The sequence below is a fragment of the Dermacentor variabilis genome, chromosome 3 (assembly GCF_050947875.1).
Source record: "Dermacentor variabilis isolate Ectoservices chromosome 3, ASM5094787v1, whole genome shotgun sequence".
NCBI classification, from domain to species: domain Eukaryota; kingdom Metazoa; phylum Arthropoda; class Arachnida; order Ixodida; family Ixodidae; genus Dermacentor; species Dermacentor variabilis.
Genome location: NC_134570.1, coordinates 188,153,227 through 188,178,011, shown reverse-complemented (window position 1 = coordinate 188,178,011; position 24,785 = coordinate 188,153,227). Strand labels below are relative to the sequence as shown.

General features: G+C 44.7%; 1 protein-coding gene across 2 annotated transcripts in view; it reads right to left on the bottom strand.

Moving 5' to 3' along the window:
* gry (trafficking protein particle complex subunit 11 gry) overlaps window positions 1-24,785 on the bottom strand; it is a 171,317-nt gene that overhangs the window by 136,007 nt on the left and 10,525 nt on the right. For both annotated transcript variants that reach the window (XR_012826873.1, XM_075686742.1), the window contains exons 3-7: window positions 19,761-19,831; window positions 16,509-16,623; window positions 13,100-13,199; window positions 10,813-10,886; window positions 2,761-2,857 (exon numbers count right to left, since the gene is read on the bottom strand). Coding sequence is in view for 1 of the 2 variants with exons in the window: in XM_075686742.1 (XP_075542857.1) it covers window positions 2,761-2,857; window positions 10,813-10,886; window positions 13,100-13,199; window positions 16,509-16,623; window positions 19,761-19,831 (457 nt within the window). In the remaining variant the exon portion in view is untranslated. The remainder of the gene's footprint in view (window positions 1-2,760; window positions 2,858-10,812; window positions 10,887-13,099; window positions 13,200-16,508; window positions 16,624-19,760; window positions 19,832-24,785) is intronic.

Sequence of the window (24,785 nt, the reverse complement as noted above, 5' to 3'; positions counted from 1 at the left end):
GGTGCTTAGGGTACAGCGAGTGCATTGAACACATTTCATGTACCGCCGAAAAACGCCTATGTTCAGCCTGCCCCAGGAACGTCTTAAAGCAAGAACAGTAGCCCACAATTAATTATTACAGTGTTTACCCAGTTCTAATGCACACCTTTTTTCCCAAGATAATTCGTCCAAAAATTCTTTTGACGGTGCAATCCGACACGGAAATAAAACTGCACTCGCAAGTCAGAGCGAGCCTAGCTAATGCCATTGCCATCACCATTACAAGATGGTCGCCATAGGAGTCAACAGAACAAGTTGTCGCATAGCATGATGACACCGATGTGCTCCTTTCAGTGTGATTACAAAAGCACATTCAAATGATAAGTTATTTTACATGTTAAGCTAACAGCAACAGGTCACATTATGTGTTCGTGGCACTCCAGCAAGCTGCATGAATCGCACGATGAACTAGCGAAGTGGTTAGTGTAAGCGTGGGCCATTACCCTGTTTGTCGTTGTTGGAGAGTCGTTTGATAAATGAAGAATATCAAAAACACTACGGAACATACGGAAGACGACATTTGTGGTTCTTCATAGACAGCGATAAAGTGTTGTCCGAGTGCAATGACGATGGCCATTAAGTAAATAAACTTTCATTCCGTGAAGGTAAAGTTCGCGGGTTCTGCCTTTTTTTTTTCTGTCGGATGGTACATTCTTTTTTTTTTTTTTGGATACTACATTTTTCTTTCTAGAAAATTGGGAGCATGTTCCATTTCTACATTAAGAGCTCTAGTGTCATTTTTATACTAGTCTTCTACTTTCAACCTATAATACGTGTATGTTCAATTTGCGAATCTGTTATAATTGGGGCAAGTACTGCCACTGTGTTTTGGTGTTTCTTATGCCTCTTGTTAAAGGGGGGAGGATACCCTTGAAAACCAACTATTTAATGCAAAGCATTCTTTACCTCAATCTTGGCACATTGTGGTGGGTAATTATGTAGGTAGGTGGGTTCCTGTGTAGCCTCGCTTTAATAAAATGTGCTTTAATAAAATAAACACTCACGTACACTTGTGACCCACGTGACAAATACTCAGTTTACACAAACACGACGGTTCATCTGGCAGCTGTTTGCAGATGCTAGAAAGCCAAACACCTGCAAAATGCTTCACACAACATCAATCTTCACAGTGCACGAGATCTACACAATTTTTGTTCCTTGAGATATCTCAGTGAAATTTTCAGGGTAGCTGTACACGCTAGTTGTGACTTTACAGGAGCACATCAAAGTATTTAACACATGGGTCCCTAGACAAGGCCAGCAGAATTCCGGCACTGTGAAATTTGTTACGATGATCCCTAGGTTTACCCTACAAATGTCCTTGTAGAAAAATTTTAGTGCACCATTGAATTTAGTGTTGTTGATTAAACCTGCATTTGCCAAATTTTATTTGTTTATTACAATTTCTTGAAACAACATCTGAGGGCTTATCTTCCCTGAGGAGTTTATTTATGAAGAAACCTGATAGAAATCCAATAAGCAGTTCCCGAGATATTGCTGGTGCGAGTCACGACACCAGTAAAAAAAAAAAGACATTTTGAGGATACGGCCCTTGAAAGTTGTGTGCACAGTTCTGGGCCTAAAATGGCTTCACAGAATACCTAGAGCTGCCTGCACACTTTTTTCCTCTGCTGCTTCTACTGCCGCCATTTTCCAGCCTAGCCCATGCACAGGCTGTGATCACCAAGGCTGAGCTTGAGACTCCAGGCACACTCGCAATGATGCATTCCTGTACCAATGGTGCAGTAGATACGTCGCTGGCAGTTTCGATGCAATCGCTATCCTGTGCCGATAGAACAGAAGCTATGTCCCCAGGAGGGTTTACTTAATAGTGGTTCCTAAACTTCGCTATGAAGACAAACTTCATGCATTGCTTCCACACACCAAACCAATGACCAAACACGTGTAGCTTTGTTCCAGGCATCGTGTCTGACAATGCAACATTCAGGTTACATGAAACTATTGAAGTAGAAGGCAAGGTAAGAGATAGTAAAGACGGTGAAGACTTGAGAAAGTGTAGTGAGTGATTGCCACACTTTCTCACAGAACATGAAGGAAAGCAGCAACAAAGCAAGCAAACAGCCACAGCAGACAATGCACAGGGTGACTGTCAGAGGAGACAAACGCGTCATCTCACGCAGCAGCCAAGAGTAGCTGCGTGTTACCCAACTTGCTTGAGGAGTGTCCACTTCGTCCAATCGCAGCTTCGCATTCAAGACACGGGAAGCACAAAAGCCCCCGTAAACCTCTGCAAACCCCACATCACATGCGAATGATTCTACCACGCTGCCACCAAAGATTGAAAAAAAAACAACAAGAAATTCACAAACAAAACAAGACCAAGAAAGCGCAAGAAGGGCGCTCACCCATAGTTCTGGTTGTTCCAGTGCTTGCTTGTCGCTACCGCGACTCGTAATATATTTGGTTTGTACTAGTTTCACGATGAATTAGGCACTGATAATTACAGAGCGTATAATGCATGGCGTATACAGGCCAAATATAACATTTTCCAAAAATCCAGCTTTTCATGAATTTTTGGCTTTTAAAGGCCGCATCATCCCCCTTAATTTGACCCACCGGATAACTTGACCAATTTTGTCACTCCCATCCGGGTCAAATTAATGGAAGCTGACCGCACCAACTTCTAGGCTAGGAAGAGTTTGTGTGTGTATGTGTGTGTGCTTTTTTTGTAATGCACCCCACCACAATATACAAACTTACCTTGTAGTTAAGAATGCCTGCGACGGTTTTGACCTCAAGAATGTTGGCATCTGTGGTTTTCAGCTCCAGCAAGTCAACATAAGCTTGTTTGTAGTGGCTGCACAGAAGATTAAGACACAAGTCTCAATGTTTTGAAGAGCTATTCTCAACATCAAAGCTGAAAGCTGAACCCATCTAAAATAAGAATTATGAAATGACAGATTGAAAGGACCCTTGCTTAGAAAAAATTTGCCACATGCAAAGTTATGCTTGCTTGCACACATGCTTCACTCACCTAAAAAGCAATATCCACCTAAGTACTACACACACCAATAAAGATGTCATATCTGCCGACAGCTCTGAGAGCCTGTAGGCAGTCCGGTACTTCCGGTCTGGAAAATAAATGCAATTCTGGCAGCTCTCCAACTGGTGGACTGAGCTTCCAAAGCTGCCCAAGGAAATCGAATGCATGGCAGCAGTCCCAAGCAGTTTGGGCAACTGAACTGCTTGGGAAGTGCAAGGGAAACCTCCACATGAATACAATATGAACTGGGAGACTTCAGCAATTCTTACATCTCGCAATTAATCTACTGTGACAGCAGAGAGCTGTCAAGGTGGACAGCACAATCTTGTCAAGAACGACTACCTCTATGCGATAGAGACATCATTCTTGCACCTAACGCAGTTTCCCTGCTGCGGCTTTCAAAATACACTTGAACCTCATTATAACGAAATGGAATATAACGAAATAATGGATATAACACAGAAAATGAAATTTCATAGAGATCCGCATATTTCAAAGCTCATCTTAACCAAGTAAAATCGTCCTGTCAGCGGATATAACGGACCAGATTCGTATCCAAAACCAATAAATACCCAACCCTTGTGCGCAGAGTAGATCGCTTTCTGCAGGCTTCGGCACTCGTACACTGCAGCAGTTCAAAACTTCCTCATCCCCACGTCGAATGAGCCATCAAGCCGCACTGGTCTTTCTCGTCACCATGCTTGGCCGCGCACAAGCGGTGGCTCACAATTTCACTTCTTCACCGACCTCTCTCTATGGTGTTAATATAATGAACTTTAGAGGAAATACTCGACACAGCGCCCATGCATTTAAATAGGCAACTGCAAGGGCGCTGCCACGTTGCTACGATGTGCAGATGTGCAGGCGCAAACGACAAGTTGCAATTCAGATTACACATACAATCAATGTCATCCTCAGCCTCCCTCAGTATGGCAGCCCCATCTAGTTCAAGCTCCTGCAAACGCATCTCTTCAGGCACCATAAATTTTACATCTAAATTTTATAAACAGCCATCAAATCTTCCTGAAGAAGAATATGGAATTAACTCTAAACATTGTCCATGCATACGTGCACCGTGTAAAAGCTTGTTTTTGCATAATATTTTTAATATTCTTAGCAATACAAAAATAAGTCATAGCAAAATGGGGGCATCTCTGCAGCTGCCGCTTTTATCACCCAGCTTTTCCTCTAGAATTAGTATACTGACATGGAACACCATGCAGGAAGGCAGGAGCAGCTGGGTGTCGCCTCTGAGATCGCAATGGCACAATCTCAGGGGTTGAAAGGGAAAAACTGTCATCCATCTGAATTGTAACACGGAACTGCAAAGGAAAATCATTCGCGTTTCTCAAAAAGAAAGTCTCACAGTTGAAGAAAAATTCATCCTGGTCCCGGACTCGAACGCGGGACCAACGCCTTTCCGAGGCGGTCACTCTACCATCTGAGCTAACCAGGAGGCTAGCCGATCGCAGAGCGAGGGCGACTTAATCGACAATTCGAGGCACTGGGACAATCAATATGGCAAATCAGTTCTGTGGAAGCCCGCAAGGTGGAGGAAAGCAGATGAAAGGGAAAAAGTGGCATCCACCCGAAGTGTAGCACAGGCCTACAAAGGAAATCCACACGGGTTTCTCAGAAAAAAAGCCTCGCAGTTGAAGAAAAATTCGTCCTGGTCCCGGACTCGAACCCGGGACCAACGCCTTTCTGGGGTGGTCGCTCTACCATCTGAGCTAACCAGGAGGCTAGCCAATCGCAGAGCGAGGGCTAATTAATTCAGGTGGATGCCCAATTTTTCCTTTTCACGTACAATCTTCCACCTTGCGGGCTTCCATAGAACTGATTTGCCAATCTTGGGGTTTACGTCCAGGTTGTGCCAGCCTGCGCAGTTGTGCACGGTAGTGCAAAAGATTAGTTACATTCACTTCTCTCTTTATCTGTGATGCACTGCACAGCCAAGCGCAGCTGGGAATGGCCTTTGAAATCTTCCCAGTGCAGTAAATCTATGGGGTCATGTCCAGACCACAGTGGATGAACAGGTAGGGTGTCTGAACGGCACCGTCTGTCTGCAGCGATAGACGACTATAACTCTGTTCAGGCTTCATCCATTTGCCAGCAGGAACGTTGCAGTGTTGGGTGGGTCATAATTTCCTGTCGTCTGCTATCCCAGCCCATCATACGATCATACATCTGCCTTGTATCTGCCCAAAAATGCGTAATTTGCGAAGACATTTAATTGTCATAATACAGCATAGACCACTTACAGCGTAAGTCACTGGAGTCACAAATGTCCGCGCTGTAAGTGGTACTGCACCATAAGAGGAAAATTTTTCTATGGGCGCAACTCGTGCAGAACATGTAGACCAAGCAGCCATGCGTGTCTAAAAATTGAAGCATGCAACCGGGATGCTTGCCTCCGTTTAAATTCACAAACATTGAAAGGTTAATGTCTGAGAACCGCAGTTTTTGCATGAAGCATTTCAGGCCAGCTCATTTACTCGAAATTGCATGTAGCACCGCCACCAACTCCACAGAACTGATGTAGAATGTCGAATAAAATTTTGGATGCTGTACAGAGCCTAGCTCAATTTCTCAGGCTAATCTGCGGTGTTGAAATCATGGCGACTGTGAACCAAGTTGCTGCCATTCAAGTGTTGTTTGTGCCATCTGTCTCCTCACTTTTGTTGTTGAAGTAGTTTCTACACTTTCCACGTGCCATACAACCACTGCGATGTCGTTTCGTTGACTCGGCACCAAACCGCAACTATGGTGGCTCCCAACAAAGCACGCTGTAGCCAGCCGTGGTGCCGAACCACATGCTGTCATGAGAAGCTTGCCCTTGATACGTAACATGGGTACCATAAGGGATTGGGCATGTGATTACGTACATGGACTAAACTGACAGCAGTCTGTGTGAAGCGGAGTGTTGTTTCTGGGGCAATCAGCCGCGGCCACTGCGAATGCCTGCCAAGCGTGTATGCGCACATACTGGTATGAAAGGCACAAACCCGCATGGAGGCATAAAGCCTACCGTACTGAATTTGTGGAACGTACCTTAAACTGACAGCAGTCCAGTTCGCACGGCCGATATCTGCACTTTATGACGATGTGCATCGCAAAATGAAGAACAAAAGCCACGAATGAGCAGCAATGTGCACGGGTTCAGTGCAGATTGTGCCGATAATAAGCGGCTGACCAAAGGCTTCTCCGTTGTTGAGCTATCCCCGCATGGCCACATCAAGCTGCAACCGCTTTTCTTTTCTTTCTTATTTTTTTAAATTTCTTGTTCTTCTCTTCCTCCGCATTGCCCTTGTCACTCTCCCTTACCATCAGCAAGTGTATCTTGCTGAGAAGTACACTCGTTACCGCACTTGTGTGCGGGATTTTTCCACAGAAGCCGCATTATAACTTGCATTTCGTATTGCCCGGCTGCACTATAAATTGCATGCGCATGCATGGTATTGTATGGCAAGGTAAACGGGAGTCAGATAAGGCTGCATTATAGCCAGTTCTGCATAAGCAGTTACGTTAAGTGGTCTAAGCTGTAGTTTAAATGTAGATGATTGCTAGCTTTATAGCGATAAAGAACAATTGAAACCAAAAAAATAAAAATTGATCAGAGGTAATACCCATAGGGATACAAAGGCTCCATAGAAAATGCATGGGGAAGTTTATAGTAGGGGTGGGTCAACTTAGATTTGGGGGTGGCCCAACTTGGAATTTGGAGGTGGGCCAACGTAAATTTGGGGATGGGCCAACTTGAAATTTGGGTGTGGGACACCTTAAATTCTGGGGTGGGCCAACTGAAATTTGCGGATGTGCTTACGAATACTTTGACAACTCCAGTAGGGTTTCTGCATACTTAAAAGCATTGTTTTGGTCACAAAAAATCGTTATCACATTATTCTAGCTATTGCTTGCATCATCCTGACATTAATATATATCCCATTGGGAAATGCCTATACAACTGTGCATTTGTGTTTCCTGAGTGTGCCGTGCTAACACTGTATAAATTAGGTGGACACTACTTCGCATAAATAAAAGGTTAGATGTAACTTGCACGGTTAGCAGCAATGTCTGTGCTTGGCATGCATGCTAACCACAAACATCAGTGCAATTGACAAGCCATGGCTTCTTGCCTTATGTGCCCAACTTGCAAAACTTTATACTCAGCAATAGCTGGATGGTTTTGCATTAGTACCAAAGTTTAGCACTAGTAAACATGCCATCTCTGCAGTGGACTTTAACAATTTGCAAACCACAATAAAGTCTCGATAGTGCTACTAAGAAGCTTAGATATTTAGGAGGGTGTACCCAAGCTCACTTCTCGAAGGCTTTCCTGGCGCCTACACTGGTGCACAGGCATATATGGGACAAATTACTAGTGATTCCATTGAGGAGGAACCCCATGTTAGAGGAGCGCTGCACCAACTGGTATGGTTGACCCCCCAATGACCCACACCATCTGCCAAGAGAGACATAAACCATGGCCGAAAAAAATGTTTGGTGTGGCAGCCTCGTTCAGACACCTTATCGATTCTTTCACGGTGGTTCACATGATGCATACGCCTGAATGTGCGAGCCATGCCACGCTGGGGGGCTAGGCACAGGTGCTAAATATTAGTGCACTCACTTCTTCTCTCTGCAGTTTGCTGCACGGGCTGGCAGCTGGGCGTGGCCTCAGAGACCGCATTGGCACTGGTGCAATCTCGGAGGCCATGAGCCAGCCGAGTTAAGCCAGCGCGACAAAATTCGCTTGCCTCCTGGAGCACTGCATTGTGTGCCACGGGCTGCTCGACCACGACCAGGGTGTCTACCAAGTCGACATTTCCAAATTCCCTGAGTTTTCCAGGTTTACCCTGAGTGCCTTTGCACATTTCCCTGACTGATGCAGAACTATGTTTTATGTCAAGACGGGCTGAAACCATATCGCCTGATGCTGTCACTCTCTAGTAAGCACATGAAAAAAATAAAAAAGCGACTTAATCCAATTTGAATACTAAGGAGTAGTGTTTAAGTTATTCAAAAAGAGAATAGAAGGCAGGGGTTAGTAAAATGCACAGCAAATAAAGTGTCTTCGAAAAAAATTGCAAATGAAGTCGGACATTCACAAATACGGATAAAAAGGAGATGCACGTAGAAGCAAATATATTCGAATATGAGCTATTTCTATCAACTGATAGCAAGCTCAGTGGTATGAGGCCACAACTCTGTCACAATTGAGATTCTCTCTCAACCACTCGTAAGTCAACCTCAACTGTCCTAACATACTCTCAGCCCACACACGACGCCTGAGTGTTGTGTTTCACTACTTTAAAGATTTTATTTTGGTTTGGATGAGGGACACCTGCATCTCGGCATCAGCCAAAACTTTGTTTTTTGAGCTCAAGCTCCTTCAAAACGGCGGCAGCAAGCTTTCTTTAAGGTTTATTCCTCAATGCGTACATCATTTTTGTTCTTGTCCTCCTTCTGCCACTCGTTCGCCCCAAGGACCATTTGAAGCATCTTGGTCAGTTGCACAGTCCCCGACCAATTTTCAGAACTCCCTAGGGGTCGCGAAAACGTTCGAAAAATCGGCCAGTTGGAAAAAAAATAAATGCGTGTCATTTACTGCTTTTAGGGGCTCAAACCGTCACAGGCACGCTCGAAAACGCTCTGAAGGCCTGTCGGTACACATATTAGGCATATCGGCGCTCGTACTGTGTCAGGAAATACCGGGTGCACGCGTGTATAATTAAGGAATACATACTGTGTTCCGTGGCAATAGCCCCTTCCCACGCTTGTTATGCTTCACTGCAATACTTTTGCGTATGCTTCACCATGTAACATTTCTGTACAGAGGCGAAGCTGACTTTCGGGAACCGGCATTATGCAACGCACCGTGTTTTCGAAGTTTCTAAGCCAATCGCGAGGACCACAAAGGCGGCGCCCGTGCCATTGCTGACAGCAGCTAATTCTTTCAATGAAAAATTCGGCGCCTAACGGCAAGAAGCTTCGTAGCGAACGTCGAAACAGCTAGGCCTAGCGTAGCCGCAGTGGTGGCAACGGCTGCCAGCGGATCTGCGTGCGAGAGTGCCGGTTCGAGGTGGCGAAGTAATCAAAACGGCAGCGGTGGTGCCTTTGATTATTGCCGTTTCGGAGCTGCGGTCACGGCAAAACGTCCGGAAACTCGAACGGCGAACAGTTCTTGCGTCCGAAATTTCACACGTTCTAATACGTTGAATCTATGGGGTACGTGGCGGTGCCGCGAAGCCGTCCAAATTATCGGGAATCCAGAAAGTCGGTCGTTGACTGCACACTGGCAACTCCTCCAGCCGACGACAGGGCGTCAAAGACGATTCATTACGATTCCTGTCTGTTGCTCGAGCCAGCATTACCGCGACTTTCAACCCTTTCAATAAAACTGCCGCTAATTTTCCCTCATAGAGGCCCAAATTCCCTGACTTTTCGCTGCATTTTTCCAGACTACTCAAAATCACTGAGAATTCCCAGTTCTCCCGGTTTTCCCGGTTGGTAAACACCCTGCACGACGCGCCAAATGAAAAGTGGAAGCGAAAGATGACCACATTGAAAAAGAAGGCAGCTATCCGCAGGCTGTTGCATCAGATGCTAAAAAAGTCACGCGTTACACATGCCTAATATTCTTTTCGTTTTATTCAAGTTTTATCACACACATGGCCATGTAGTGGTACTGCGGGCCACAAAGTAGTCTTCTTATTTCCACATTTACAATTCGGCACCCTATTGGGCATATATTGCAGTAAATGGCAATAATGGATATAACGAAGCAGCAAAGACAACGAAGTGATCGCAGCTCCCCCTTCAACTTTGTTATAATGAGGTTAGAGTGTACATGCACAGGCATCAGCCCTCTCAATTTCAGTGTGGGGCACAAAGCCCTATACATATTGCCAAGCAGAAAAGCTGCGCAACAGCACAGTGTTTACAGCACCAAGGTCCCAACTGCGTATTGCGACAGGAGCATGAGTTTGGCACGGTGGGCAAAGTTTTGTTTCCCTTCAAGGGTAAAGCCAGGGTTTGAGGAAGCAGTGCTGCAATGGAAGATGCCGAGGAATCGAGGAAGTCAACTCCCATGCAAGGTTACCGAGTGATTGTTCACCCATACCCAACACTGAAGCCCATGTTGTTCGTGGGTGCGGTCTCGCAAGCAGAAGCAGATCTGAACAATTATGCTAGCCCACGCCGGTTCCACTCTCCAAACCTGAATGAGAACCCCCTTTTGCGGGACAGTCCCAACTAAAAGAACACCAATAAGCGCGTGGTTAATCCATGCACTTATTCCTCTTTCGCCCATGTTATCCACGCCATCAGGCGTCACTTGTATTGGGATACACGCACCATCTCTGATCGCGACTGTATAACTGGCACACTGACTTCCAACATCATGAGCCTGTCACACATGGAAGCTAAGCTTCAGGAAGTGCGAACACCATGCAGGAAAGACAAATGTCAGCAAGACATATGCAAGGGACTCGAGCTCCCCAACAGTGCACACACAAATGGCTTCACAGCAGCTATTTTTGAACTTCTGAATCAAGAAATGTTAAAGTAAAGCTGAAGACAAAAGGTTTTGGCAGAGACTATGTGCACAGAGAAACCTGCGACTTTTACCATCAATGGTTGTAGGTTCAGCATCTCCGTAGCCCTTGTGAATGAGCAAAACATTTGCCTACCAAGTCAAAAAGCAAGAGCTATATCTTGTCTCTTTTTTGTAGTTGGTGACCAGAGCAAGTTGAGGTGATGTTCCTCACCGAATAGCAACACCTGGGTCCTGTTTCAGTTCGTGCAGGAATGCAATCTTGAACTGGTGACGAATCAGGAGTTGCTGCACGAGACAAACATGGTAACAGAAGTGTAAAAAATGTGCTCACCAAATCAGTAATTAATGTTGGTGTGTTGAGCACCAACCCATAGGGTAACAGGCTCAGAAAAAGTGGAAAATAAGTGGTAGTGCTTAACATTCTGTGTGGAAAACTTTAGACTTTTTTCCAGCTTAGTTATTATAAATTTTTTAAGCCTTTCTTTTTTCTGGTTCTATTCATTCTTGTGATTGCCAGATTCGAAGTGTTTGACTACATCACTATCATCATAAAGTAGCATGAGATGTCTAAAGGGGACATGAAACATGAGAAGTGCAGCATTACAGGAGTTTTGTTTAAGCTAATTGGCAGGCATAAAAAAAATGTTCAAGAAACGGCTGTGTTTTATATGCAAAGTGTGACCATGCATCCCTAGCTTTCATGTTGAGGCACGGTGGCTGGTCCATAATCAGGCGAGACAGTGCAAAAGAATGAAATGTGAGAAGGCAGTGTCAGCAACAGAGCTGTCATTTGTGAGGTAGCAGTGCTTGAGTATACTAGAATGGCGGAGTGGGTCCATTGGAAGCTGCAGTAAGTTCCGAGAGTAATACAAAAAATGGCAATATTGCGGCCGTCACCTTATCCTGAAGTTCCGGCGACTTCGGCTGTGCCCATTGCCTGTGCCAAGCTTAGCCACTGTCTGCTCCACATGCTACCGTGCTTGAATTGTTCTCGCTGTTCTCCCTCCCCTATTTTTACAACACGTTGGTGGAGAATAAAATCCCACGCTGGTTGTGCCCTGATGCGTGCTTCTCAGGAGAGTGAATATTCTAGATGGTGCAGGCAAGATGCTAGTCACTAACATTCAATGATGCCATCTGCATGATGTATGGGCAGTATTTTCTTTGGTAACACGGACAGATGCGTAAACCCCAGCAAAGGAACTACTGTTTTGCACCAAGTAGCAAAACTAGATATAGCAAAGAAAAATGCCCATACCAAGCTAAATGCAGCTGCGCTAGGATCTCCGATGCGACACGGATCCGGTCAGCATGCGGGGACATTCACTTAGATGAAGGCAACAGTGACATCAATAACATTTCAATAAAATATGCATCAGCGTGGAGCCCACTCTGAACCCACTCCATCTATTTAGTACACTCTACCAATGCTTTCTTTTTTGTTTTTTACACACCCTTTTATGCACTCTTCTGTCTGATGATGGACTTTGGCTAGCATCGACTTGATTCGCTGTCGCCTGTTTCCCCTTTCCTATCCTGAACTGAGCATGCAAAACGAACTCGCAGATTTGTATGAATGTGTCCCCACCACACAAGTACCTTTAAGTGCAACTGAAATGTTTTGTTCAGGCAAAAAAAAAAAAAAAGTTGCAGTGACGCAATAGCTGGCGCAATGCTAGGTGCAGAAAGCTTTGCAATGTTTCATTCAGTATCAGTTAGAGTAAATATCTGCAGATCCACGCAACCAATAACCTTTAAAGAGAAAGAGTTTATCCAGCGATGGCTGGAACGTGCCTCCCTACATCACACAGCCATCACAAGCCCAACCTTCGATGCGTTCCCCACCTCACACTGGACCAGTAGGAGGCAGCACTGGTAAGCTCAGACTAATGCTGGAAACTCCAGCTGGTAAGGCGCGCACAGCAGGCGGTTGCTGCTGCAGGGCTTCTGAACTATGGAGCCTACTCACCGGCGAGCAAAAAAGCTCAAGCAGCTTCGACGCTCATTCTCTTTTCTGGAGCAGCAAATGTTTTGCACTACACAACTAGGACAGCTTACAGCTATCACTGTGAAATTCAGGCAATGATGGCTTAACAGTGCTAAGGACTGTGCCATGGAAGAATAGCTTATTCTGGGGCGAGTTGGTGTTTTCTATACTGCATGATTTTGTAGCAAGAAAATTCAGGAAAGGAAGAAAGAAACTGGCGAGTAAAATTAGTAGTGCCTGTCTCTTTTTCACTGTTTCCTTTTTTCTTTTCTTTTCCCAAATTTTTGCACTAATAAAATCATGTCAAATACTGTACCATAGGAAGACCTAGACAATAAGTACAGATAAAACACAAGGGTCTTTGGGGTTGTGCTATCATGCATATTGTTACAAGGCCTTGTGACACGCCTTGTACCTGTCATAACCACTGCCATATTTTTCACGACGAGCCATCAAATCTGACAGATATGCTAGCGGCAAATAGCAGACATTAGCAGCCGGACCCCCTCACCTGGTGTGTGTTCTTGTTGGCAAAGTCCTTGTGAGCCTTGACCCGCTTGCACTCATTGAGGTAGTAGCCCTGGGTGATCTCCAAAAAGGCTGTCTCCAACCTTGGTTGGCAACAAAAAACAGACGGCAAGGCACTGTCAACATGTGTGGCCCATATCAACAGCATGTGTCCTCCCACAAACTCATTTAGTGGCAGTTAAATATAAATTTCAAATTCATCATTGTTGTTATTGTTGTTGTTACTGTTGTTGTTGTTACTTTAAAGACATCTGTAGACCAGCTCCTGAAGCACTAGCCTGCTCTATAGAGAACAAATGACAATGCTCCAAATCTTCGTGTGAACAATGACAATGTTGTCCAGAGTGACATACAACATTGAACTTGACGTTAAGCTTGCAATGCCTACTATATCCCGTGCCAAAGACTCAAGCTAAAGAGACACTAAAGGCAAAAACTGAGTCAGCTTGAATTGATGGATTAATGTGACAATCAAGAAACATGCCATTGTTGCCGAGAGCTATGCTAACATAAGGGGAGATGTGGGTCTGAGACCACAAATTTGACATACCACATACCTTGACCACAAGAGTCAAGGTATGGCTCTGAAAACTTGCACATATATGTTCTCATGCATGCTTATTTTTATTTTTGTTTATCTCCTTTGGTTTTAATTTTATGCAAGCTTCTATTTAACATAACATAACGATACTGTTCCTTAGATTTCGCTAACTAGGGTATCAATGGCTTTTATATGACTCAACAAATGTAGTAAGACCAACTTTATTGCTCTACCTTACTGAGAACACAAGTTGCAAGGTTTTGAAGTTTAAACTCGAAAGAATGCTTTTCTGTTGCTTAATTTTGAAGTCTCGCACCCCTTGTTCTAGGTAAGGCAAAGCAAATAAGGTTGGTCTTACTGGTTTTGTAGAGTCATATAGAAGTCACTGACACCCTGTTCAGAGAAATTGGAGGAAGTGACTGTTTGCAAATCTTTGCAAAATATTATTTCAAGGAAGCACACATAAAATCAGAACCAAAGGAGGTAAAAAAAAATGGAATGCATATTCAGATCAAGCACGTAATATTACATAAGTATATGTACAAGTTCTCAGCACCATACTTCGACGAATAAAAATTGTTTTTCTAAAACTCCCTTCCCACCCCACCCACATCTTCACTTTTGAAGCATACTAGTAACCAGCTCCCATGAATGTGCACTTCCAGACAACAACAATTCGTTAACAGAAATAAAGAATTATTAATATAAGGCACACTATGCTGGCCAGGTTTTTATTTGCCAGTTTAACAACAACCTCCCTGTAACGCCCTCTGATTCAACATGGGAAAGAGCATGACCTCCCACATGTGAACAAAAAAAGGGTTCCTCACTTGCAGCAACAATCAGAGGTCATTAATATTGCACAGATTATATACATGCTCTTGCACGTGCAATTTCAATAACAGTAAGACTCTTCTAAAACTAATCTGTAGTCACGCCTTGGTTAAGAACACTCAAGAGGTTTTTAGGACCTACCTTGTCATGCTAGCTAGTCTTAAAGGCACACTTATAAAATGAAATAAAGTAGAATCTTGGTAACAAAATAATGCCTAATACAAATTTTGGAATAATACCAATTTTACAAAAGTCCCAGCCCAAGTCTATCAGCTTACATTATACAAAATTTTGAGCTGCTACAAATCCCTTTTTGCACAGCAGCAAATGACACAAACAATGTAGCCGCCGTGCCATCCCCAGCGGAGCCGTTGACGAGGCCCCAATGCACCAGTAGCACCAGACACTGGCTGTTAGTTAGGCTGGCAGAGTGGCTGCGCTGATGTGCCAGTTGCATTCCTGTTGCCAAGGCAACCTTTATCAATCCACCTAGACTTCACCAATGACTCCACCCCACATGTACTCCCCTCCCCCCAGCAAAAAAAATTACTCAAGAATGTTTGCTTTCTGCAGTATTATGCAACTTTTGGCCTGCTTTCAAACTTCTTCCAACTTTATCAGGAGGCGGCAACCACACGCAACAAAACCTTCTCGTCAGCAGGATCGGCAGCATTCGATTTCAAGGGTAGCCTTATCTATTTATTCCACGCCTTCTGTTGTCTTCGGTGCCCAATGGCAATTCAAAACTTTTCTACCTCTGTGCCTGTCAGATCGCACGATACGAAGTAGCTTCACTGTCGCAAAGAAATGTAAACAGATTCCCTTATCTTATTCCCTTATCTTGGGCAAATCATGTCCTTATCGCCATCAAGCAGCAGCTAGGACACAGCAATGAAAGAAACTCGGGATAACCCAGCAGACCTTAAAATGCCTGGTTCGAAACACGCTAAGCTTACAGCTGCCAAAATGTGTGCGAAACAAGAGTAACAGTGGTTCAAAGTCACATCAGCCAATAGGAGCACTTCCTGTACACACGAGACTACAGTAATGAATCACGATGTTAGTCACCCAAGTTTTCACATTTGCTTTATTTTTTCACAGTGCTGTATTTCTGCATGTAGAAATATAGCTCTGTGGCTATCTGAATATCCAATCTCGTGTTTAAAGCAATACCAATATGGCGGCGCTGTGTCAATGGAAAGTCGCGCTCGCGCGATCAGCGGTGTGGATGGTAGCATCTCCCGAAGCCCCAATTTCATGCCAATTTCAAGCACAACACTAAAAAAGTGTAACTATTTCATTCTGCTGCATATTCCTTTCGAATATATCACCATGAAATAAAGGAAGGTCTTAAAGTGGCACAAAAAAAAAAAAAAAAAACACTGACAATTTTCAGCATGTCGGTCAATTTATTGAAGTGTTTCCGCCTCAATTTCCAGATTTTTTTGTTTACTATTGCAAGAGATTTATATCATCGAGATTCTGCTGTATACTACTAAGTTTAAGCTGTCGGTTATCCTTTCAAAACTACATAAGAATTTACAGTACATTGTTCATACATTTTATGTAAGAAAATGCCAGGAAAACATTAATCAAGAAAATGCATTACCAGTGTCCATACACACACAAAACGAAAGACGTATAAATGTGAGCATACTGTGCAAATGTATATTTACAGGCACCTTCCATTCTTGAAGATGTTTTTGGCCAATGTCACACAAACTGCAGGCGGTAAGTCGGCTCTAAATCGACGTGTTTCATTCCGTAAGCATTGTACATACAGAAATGGTTCATTACTCTCAAGCATAGGTCCAGCTGAATATCCAGATAGATAAGTGTTACCACAGCAGAACGGCTACTTCGAACGATCAAGGGTTGACAGGAAGATCAACGGTGGACAAACAAGGAAAGCCTTCGTTTGTAGTTAACACATCGAAAAGGGGGACGTGCCTTCATCAAAGCAATGAGTGGTCGAATGACTTCAACCAAAAAGCAGCCCACCGGGCAAGTGGCTCACCTCAGAATGAAGCCAAACAGGTGGTCCGAGTAGGGCAGAACAAACAGGGCCTTTGGCGGCAGCTCACAGGCGTTGCACAGGGCGTGTGCCCGCTCCGTGGCCAGCACATTGTCTCCTGGTGTGGTGTACGCACATCGCAAAAGGAGAGAACAAGACAACCAGGGAGAAGTGGTTCACCACACCGCTTGGTGACACAGCATGCAACAGCTACTCAGGCAGTGAGCCTGCAAAATCATGTTTTGATTGATTGATTGATTGATTGATTGATTGATTGATTGATTGATTGATTTTAACCTCTCAAATCAACACCATGGCTATGCAAGACACTGTAACGGAAGGCTATGGATTAGTTTCAAGTTCCTAAGATTATTCAACCCTTCGCGACCGTGTCGCAGGCCCTTCCCGACAAGCAGAAGTATTGATTCCAGTCAAATGTCGGCAAGTACTCGACACGCGCATAATTGCGTGCCCTGACTTCTGTGTGCTTGTTGCAGCACCTGATGGGCCCTTTTCCAACTATACTGATAATTGTTTTCCTTTGAATGACCCTTGCCTTATTTTAATGGTGATGGTCATTCTACAGATAATAAATGGGTCTTTGCATAGTCTTTCCTTTGGCCAGGTTGTTGGGTGCTGAATTTAAAAAAAAAACTGTTCGTTTGTGAAAGAAACATTGTCTCAAAAAGTGAAAAATTAAGGTGATTGACCAAGTTAAGGTTATCTTTTGACATTTTGGAACTGCTACAGGTTATTGCTCATAATGCAGTGGACACAGTGTTCTAGTCAGTTCATATTCACAGCACATGAACTAGTCAGCAGAGATAACCTTGGGGTATGGTATTTTAATAAAACTTGTTGTTGGGATAATTGGCACATGGTTTATACTCCAAGAAAGAGGCAGAACATCAAGGACACCCTTTCCTTTCGCCTATCTTTTCCTTCATGTTTTGCATCTTTTTCAGTGTATAGGGTATGGTATTATTGGCCCTGTTGATGGTGTTAGGCGTCACCTGTATAAGTAATGATTTGAGCATAGATCGCATCATGACATTACTTTGTTTGTGATAATTATTTCTGATAATTATTTCTTTTCTTTTTCAACCTTACTATGAGATTGTGCCCACTCCACTGCGAACAGAAAGCCTCGTATGGGTTCCAACACATTAAAGGGACCCTGAAACGCTTTTGACGATTTTCTACAAACGTACTGAGTCGTTAGAGTAGGTCCTTCTGATCATTAATTGACACATCTAAGTGCTCTGCGTAAAGCGTGTAATTTATTATAAGGTTTTAAAAATGCACATCGCTGCCGATCGCAGCGCACTGCTCGGCGGAATTTTAAGCCGTCCCTACCCATATGACCAAAATCACCCATATGACGTCAGTGGGGCGAGCTATCCGATTGGCTGACCAGGGCGCATGATCGATAATTTTTCCAACTTTATGGTAAACAAATGATCTTTGTAACAGTTGGAATGTTAGTTAATTTGTTTTTATGATAAGAAAGTAGCATAAAGAGAATGCACAAGAACAATTTTTCAGTACATTAAGCACTTCCGGCACACAGCAAGTGTCGTCTGCTTGTGTTACAACGTACTCCATTTTGACGAGAGCTCCACGGTCACAGTTGGTCTCAGTCTTTTTGCGAGCACTATGATTCGACTTTGTTGCCTTGTGGACTGCAAACGTAGCGACTGGCAATATGTCAAGCTGCGACATCGTGTCCCTCTGCAAGGCTGCGTACGAGCGAACTGGCTGCTGCGCATCGGACTACCGCTATCCGATCGGCGCCAGGATTTGCGCATTTGTGGCCGTCACTTTACACCGAAAGATTACTAACGCAACAGCGTTTCGCGAGTCCCGTATTAGGGCAAACGTAAGCGCAAGGGGACAGGGTCTGGCCGCTTGACTGTGCCGTAACGGGATGAGCCGAGATGAGCAGAAGGGCAAATGTGAATGGTCTGCACGGTGCAGCCACCTGGTGGCATAGAGCGCAACCATACACAGTAGCAGCAACGAAGCGTATTCTTCTTTGCTGCTGGTGCGTATTTTTCGCAGGTGTGTAATCATCGACACGTTGTTTTTATAAATGTTTAAAATGTTTTACACTTGGTTAGAGCAATATTAGCGCTTTGTTTGGCTGGTTAAGCGCTGCGCCAACAAGTGTCTGGACCGTGTAGACCGATCAGGCCGCACACGTACGTCTACGCCAAAGTTCGAATCCTTCATCAGCTTGAGTTTATGCCTCCAGTGATTTGCCGAAATGACCAGCTTGCCTGTGGTTAACGGAATACCAGACACGTTCGGCGCTACGACAGAATGCTCGCAACGCACGCTGCTTCGATAGCTCTCGCTTGGGGTCGACAGCCAAGCGGCTAGCGGAGAGGTCTCGTGCGGGCGGCGGCGGGCTCCAAAACAAACGGAAGTGGACGATGTGACGTCGCATCGTGACGCAGGACCAGTGAAGGCGGAGCGTAGCCCCGCTCGCTCGGCGAACGAGTTGAGGAGGAAAAGCGTGGATGGGGAGGAGGGTAACTTCTAATCGCTTGTAGCTCCATTAATACGTAACGCATCACTCAAATTGTGGTGCGAATGTTCTACTTAAGCTGTACCCTACGCGTCTACAAAATTTGTCCGAACGTTTCAGGGGCCCTTTAAATACATTTTTGAATAGGTCAGTGACCCTAATTTTTCTCAACATTGTAACACGCTACCTGACAAGACAAGCTTCCCTGAAACCTTTACTAAAACCCCATCTCCAGGTAGCTCAAGCATTTTCAGTTGTGAGCACAGCATCCCAATTACTGTGCCCCAGCAGTCCCATAGAAGCAGCAGGTTAGCAGGAGCATGTTACACAGCCTGCCACACAAGAAGACAGGCAATGAGACACATCACACCTTGTGCCTGCCTTGTGGAGGATTAGAGTCTCAGCATTTTTTAAGTCCCAAGTGAGTCTTTGTATTAGACTGCTTTGTTCTTTCCTTGCTACTAGTTCTATAGTCGCACTGTTTTTGGCAGTAATAATAACTTTATAACCAACTAGTCCCAGCCTGTTTCACTGAAGTCTTGCAGACCTACTGCCAACCTATTGCTGGCATCAGTTGTGCCTCCAATGCCCTTTGCAAAGCTAAGTGGTTCGCCACTGGCTTGAGAAGACTAGTACCATCATGAGATGTAAGAAAATTCACATCTGACAATTCCAGGCTCATTCAGGAAAGCCATGGATAGATAAAAAAAGGCAATGCCACTCACCAACAGGTATGGAGAGGTTGTTTTGCACCAGGACCAAGGCGACCTTGGTATTTCTGCCCTGTAGGCTAGCTCTGGTACAAACAAAAAAAAAAAGGAAAGGGAGAGAAGAAGCACCACACCAATAAATTTGCATTTGTCAATCACAAAAACTTGTGATCAATGTTCCTTGGATGTTGGCTTTTGTCTAAATACTGGCTAGCAATATGAATCTGCCACCATGATTACAACCATAGAGTTTACTACAATCGCCTAGTGAAAAGACTTGCGCCATTGTACTGTTGAATGCATCAGGGCTTTGAATAGCCATCTGTCCCAGAGAACCAGGACATGTTCACGATATGCCTGGCGGCTAGCATTCTGTCTGTTAGATGGTTTAGCCTCTACTATAAAGCATGTAAAAGCTATTTCTGGCTTATTATTATGAAATAACTCTTTTTATTATTAGATGCTATAAGCACTTGCACAACAGTATGCCATTACAATGAACATGAACAGTACTCGCAGTTCATTAAAGTAGAAAAAAAACTTAAGGAAGTCCACACTCACTGTTTGTCAAGTTCAATTGTACATTAATTATCCCAACCAGACAGTAATTCTGCCAAAATATCTAGCTTCCATAATTACAAGAAGTACTAGGAGACAATCAAGACTTTTAATGAAAATCTAATTCCAAGAAAGCTTAGTATTTGAGCCACCGAGCCACATTCAAAGGTCGCGCTACAGTGCTGTCACATGCATGGGAATACCAGGAAATTAGCATTTCAGAGAGGCATTTTTTGGGGGGGAGGAGGGGGGACAGAAGGGGACAGCGAGAACATCTTGAAGGCGAGTGTCTGGAGACTAGTGTTCCTCCTGTCCCAATGTTTTAGTCTGTACTTGAACAGCACCTAGGGTGGTGTTTCCGCTGCCTTATTATACAGGAATTCCTTCTAATAATAATACTTGGGGTTTTACGTGCCAAAACCACTTTCTGATTATGAGGCACGCCGTAGTGGAGGACTCCGGAAATTTTGACCACCTGGGGTTCTTTAACGTGCACCTAAATCTAAGCACACGGGTGTTTTCGCATTTCGCCCCCATTGAAATGCGGCCGCCGTGGCCGGGATTCGATCCCGCGACCTCGTGCTCAGCAGCCCAACACCATAGCAGGAATTCTTTCTTAAAACATCAGTACTAGCATTACCGTGTGCAGTTCTACTGAATGTGAACGCTATCACCTGCACCACTACCTGTTTGCCTTGTGGAGAGCAGGAGGGCAGCGAGTGCTGCATGGCTGATTATCTAGACGGAGGTATGAGCACAACCTACATTGGACGGCAACTCATTGCGCTGTTATTGGCTTCGTCTCCTATATGCATAAGTGCACTCCTTAATGCCCTCTACACCCCTGTGCACCCCAACAGCTCCTTCTATTCAAAAGCTGTGTTGTGATGAGAATGGCAACGCTAAGTATGCAATGTGCCACCGCGTGTAGATGTGCAATTCCGGTATTCTGCACGGCCTATGGTGCATGCGGTTCCTTCAGTGCTGTCAGGTGCCCGGTAGTTGCACATCAGCACGCCGCATTCCATCACGACGCCTTCCGCCACAAAGCACGTGTGACATGATGGTGTTTACTAAGCACAGTGCACAATGAGTGCACAGACACAGCGCACAGTGCTGCGACCGAAGGCTTTGCAGTGTGGAGAGTCTAAAGGGACACTAAAGACAAAAAGCAGGCACAACAATGCGTCCTTCCAAGATGATTATCCCCATTAATGCAATTAACATTTAAGTGGGGATGGATATGCAATTTGGTGATGGGAATTTATTATTGGTAGAGATTTTAACGATTATGTTTATGCTATGTAATTATGGAGCACAAGCTGCATGTCTGGGCACATACCCACCTTACTACGAAATCGCTGTTACCTCTTACTGTGAAATTAACGAAAGTATAGCTCTAGAAGAATACCTTATCAGTAGAAACTGATTTAGTGTTTTGCTTTAGTGTCTTTTAAAAGCTAGGCCAGGTGGTTTTCATTTGTGGCATACAGCACAGGCAATGGGACATAACCAAGCTTGTACTTTGCTTGTGATGTTTCTACCTTGTCCCATCGTCTGCTGTTTGCCAAGTTTTGAAATAAGTCTAAATGCAACGACCTTATACAGTCGAAACCACTTATAACCATGCTGGCTTTAACAATATATTTACAATGAGAAGCTGCTGCACCAACAACTTCTTTATGTTTTCAATGGTGAAATAACCCGCTTACTGCAGTGCTCCCATGCAGCATTATCAGTTACAACGAAGTCTGGCTGCTGGGTGTCTGTGCTGAAAGGTAATGGAATGTGAAATCCTTCGAAAGAAAAAGAAAAGAAATTCAAGCCCACTGCACCCTCGGCCGCCATCCCAACAGCTGCTGCACACTTATGTGATATAACCTGTTTTCCAGCCCCAACAGCCACATCCACCTCTTCTGTTGGCCTTCCACTCCTCCAAACACGAATGGGCTGCACCCGACGAGGGTTTTCTCCACCTCATTTGACTTGCTGCCGAGACGGAAGATGGCTGATCTGCCCACTGATCATCGCCAATGCGTGACATTGCCGGTGAAATGAAAGTGCACTGCTACAGATTTGGAAGTGAAATGCCCTATCGTAAAGGACTACAAACATGGTAAAAAGAGTGTGTGGCTTGGTGAAGAAGTACTACAGACTATTGCAACTGACAGTGTTGACACATCTGCTTGGCAGACAAGTTCAACAAAGAAAACTGCTCGGCAGACAACAGGTGCAACTGCGTTTGATAAAGTGCCTATAAGGAGGTCGAAGAGGCCCTCTACGAGTGGTTTCTTGGTGCATGTGCCATGAACTTGCCCATCACTGGGCCAATAATGGCCACAAAGGCAAAGCAGTTTGCCTTACACATCAACAAAGTGGACTTCCAGCCATGTGGCGGCAGGGTATAGAGCTGCAAAGAGAGGCACGGCATTGTTTACAAAGCCATTACTGACGAGGGAGCTTCGCTTGACATGGAGGCGAAGCAGAAGTGGATGGAGGAAATGCTCCCTGCATCCTCGACAACCACACTGACACTGACGTAGGTAATGGCAATGAAACAGGACTGTTCTTCCGGATGTTGCCGTCCAAGATGCATGCACTCAAAGGGGACACATGTAAGGGCTGCAAAAACAGCAAGCCGTGTCTCACTATGTTTTTGCGCGCCAGCATGCACAGGAGTGACAAATGGCCGCATATGTCATTTGCAAATCAAAAAATCCCTGTCGCTTCTGCGGTGCTACCAGGGTACCAGTAAGCTACCGTCACAACCGCAAGGCACAGATGACGCGAGAACTTCTTCGTGAGTGGCGGCTCTTCGAGTTCAATCAACATATTGGCTGTTCTATGAGGAAGGTGGCGCTCATTCTAGAAAGTTGTAGTGCCTAAGCTCTCAAGCGTGGAAGTTTTTTTTTCTGCCGCTGAACATGATGGCAGGCTTGCAGCCCATCGATGCTGACATGATCATCAATTTTAAGGTATGTATCATCATCACGTCCTGAACAAGTTAGTCTTGTTGATGAACATGGCCACGAGGAAAAGCAGGAGGCAACCAGACTGGAAGATCAATCTATTGATGACCGTGCAGTTTATCTTTTGTGCATGGTTCGAAGGAAGCACTTCTACAGTACGGAACTGCTTTAGGAAAGCGTGCTTTGTCCGAGGCAGCAGTGACTTACAGAAAGCCTGCGAAACTCCCACCGACGAAGTGCTGCTCGAACTTTGGTCCGCAGTCAACAGGGATGCTTCAGGACTTGGAAGAGTTTCTACGTGTGGACGACACATTAGAAACACCAGAACTTCTAACTGATCGTGCGATCGTTGAGAACACGCTTGCTTCGGATAGTGATAGCAACGATGGCAGTGATGGTAACGATGGCAATGGCTGCCCATTGTAGAAAATGTGACGCGAAGGCCCATCATGCTTCCCGCTATTAAAACAAACTGTTGTTGTCTATCGCCACAGGAATAAGATTACGAGGGAAATTGTGGAAGCAGCTGAGATAGCCAGAGCAGGTGACAAGTGCGTTAGCACGCCGTCTATATTTTTATCAAGGAAAGAGCTTGAATTTTTGGGCATAATAGTCACATGACTGTCTTTTCCTCCTTCCCTTCAGTGTGTTCTATTGCAGTGGCGTCCCAGTGAGTATATATATACTCACCAGCTGCAATAAATCAATTGTTGAAAGTTAATGCTCGTCCTATGTTCTGCTTGTCCCTGTGTCATTTCTTGCGCTATGTATCCCAGTCTGAATGCACAAACATAGCCCCCTTTGATGCTTGTACAAGGGAACCCATCCCCTTGTGTCTAAAGTCTTCCTGATCAAGTATTGCTCAGGAAAAGCAAAATCTGAAAGCTGACAAGCATTTTTTATGGGAGAAATATAACGGGATGTACACATCTGACCATCAACCAAGGTCATTTTCATCAAGGATGCTACGTGGCCTTGTTGCTCGCTTCTGGCTCCTTCCTTATCACAGCCCGTAAAACGATGAGGAGCAGCTGTGCACATTGTGATAGTACACTACAGTACAACACAAGCAGCATGTGCATGATACAGTTGCACTTACTGTGCATCCTTTGTGCCAGCAATGCCTTTCAGGACTTCCCTATATCACAGTAGTCTCAGAAAATTGATGCGGAAAACAGTGCTGTGAAATCCCCAGCAAGCAAAAGCTAATCTTGGGCTAGAGCTAATCGAAGAATGGTTGGGTAAGGGGCCCTTGCTCGGTCGTGGGGAAATTTCAAGTTGGTGGCAGAACAGTCGTGACAAAAAAAAAACAGCACAGCCATCTTTTCACTCAAAAGCTTTATCTAATATGCATTTACTGCCTTACTCTGAGTCATCGCTCTGAAATCCATCAAATGCCTCCCCTGGGATCGACCCAAAATTAGGCTCCTGCACTCGGCCTGAAGAGGCCTGCAATCTTCTGGTTGTATACCACCAACAGCAGAGCACAAACCTCTAACTTCATTAGTGCCAC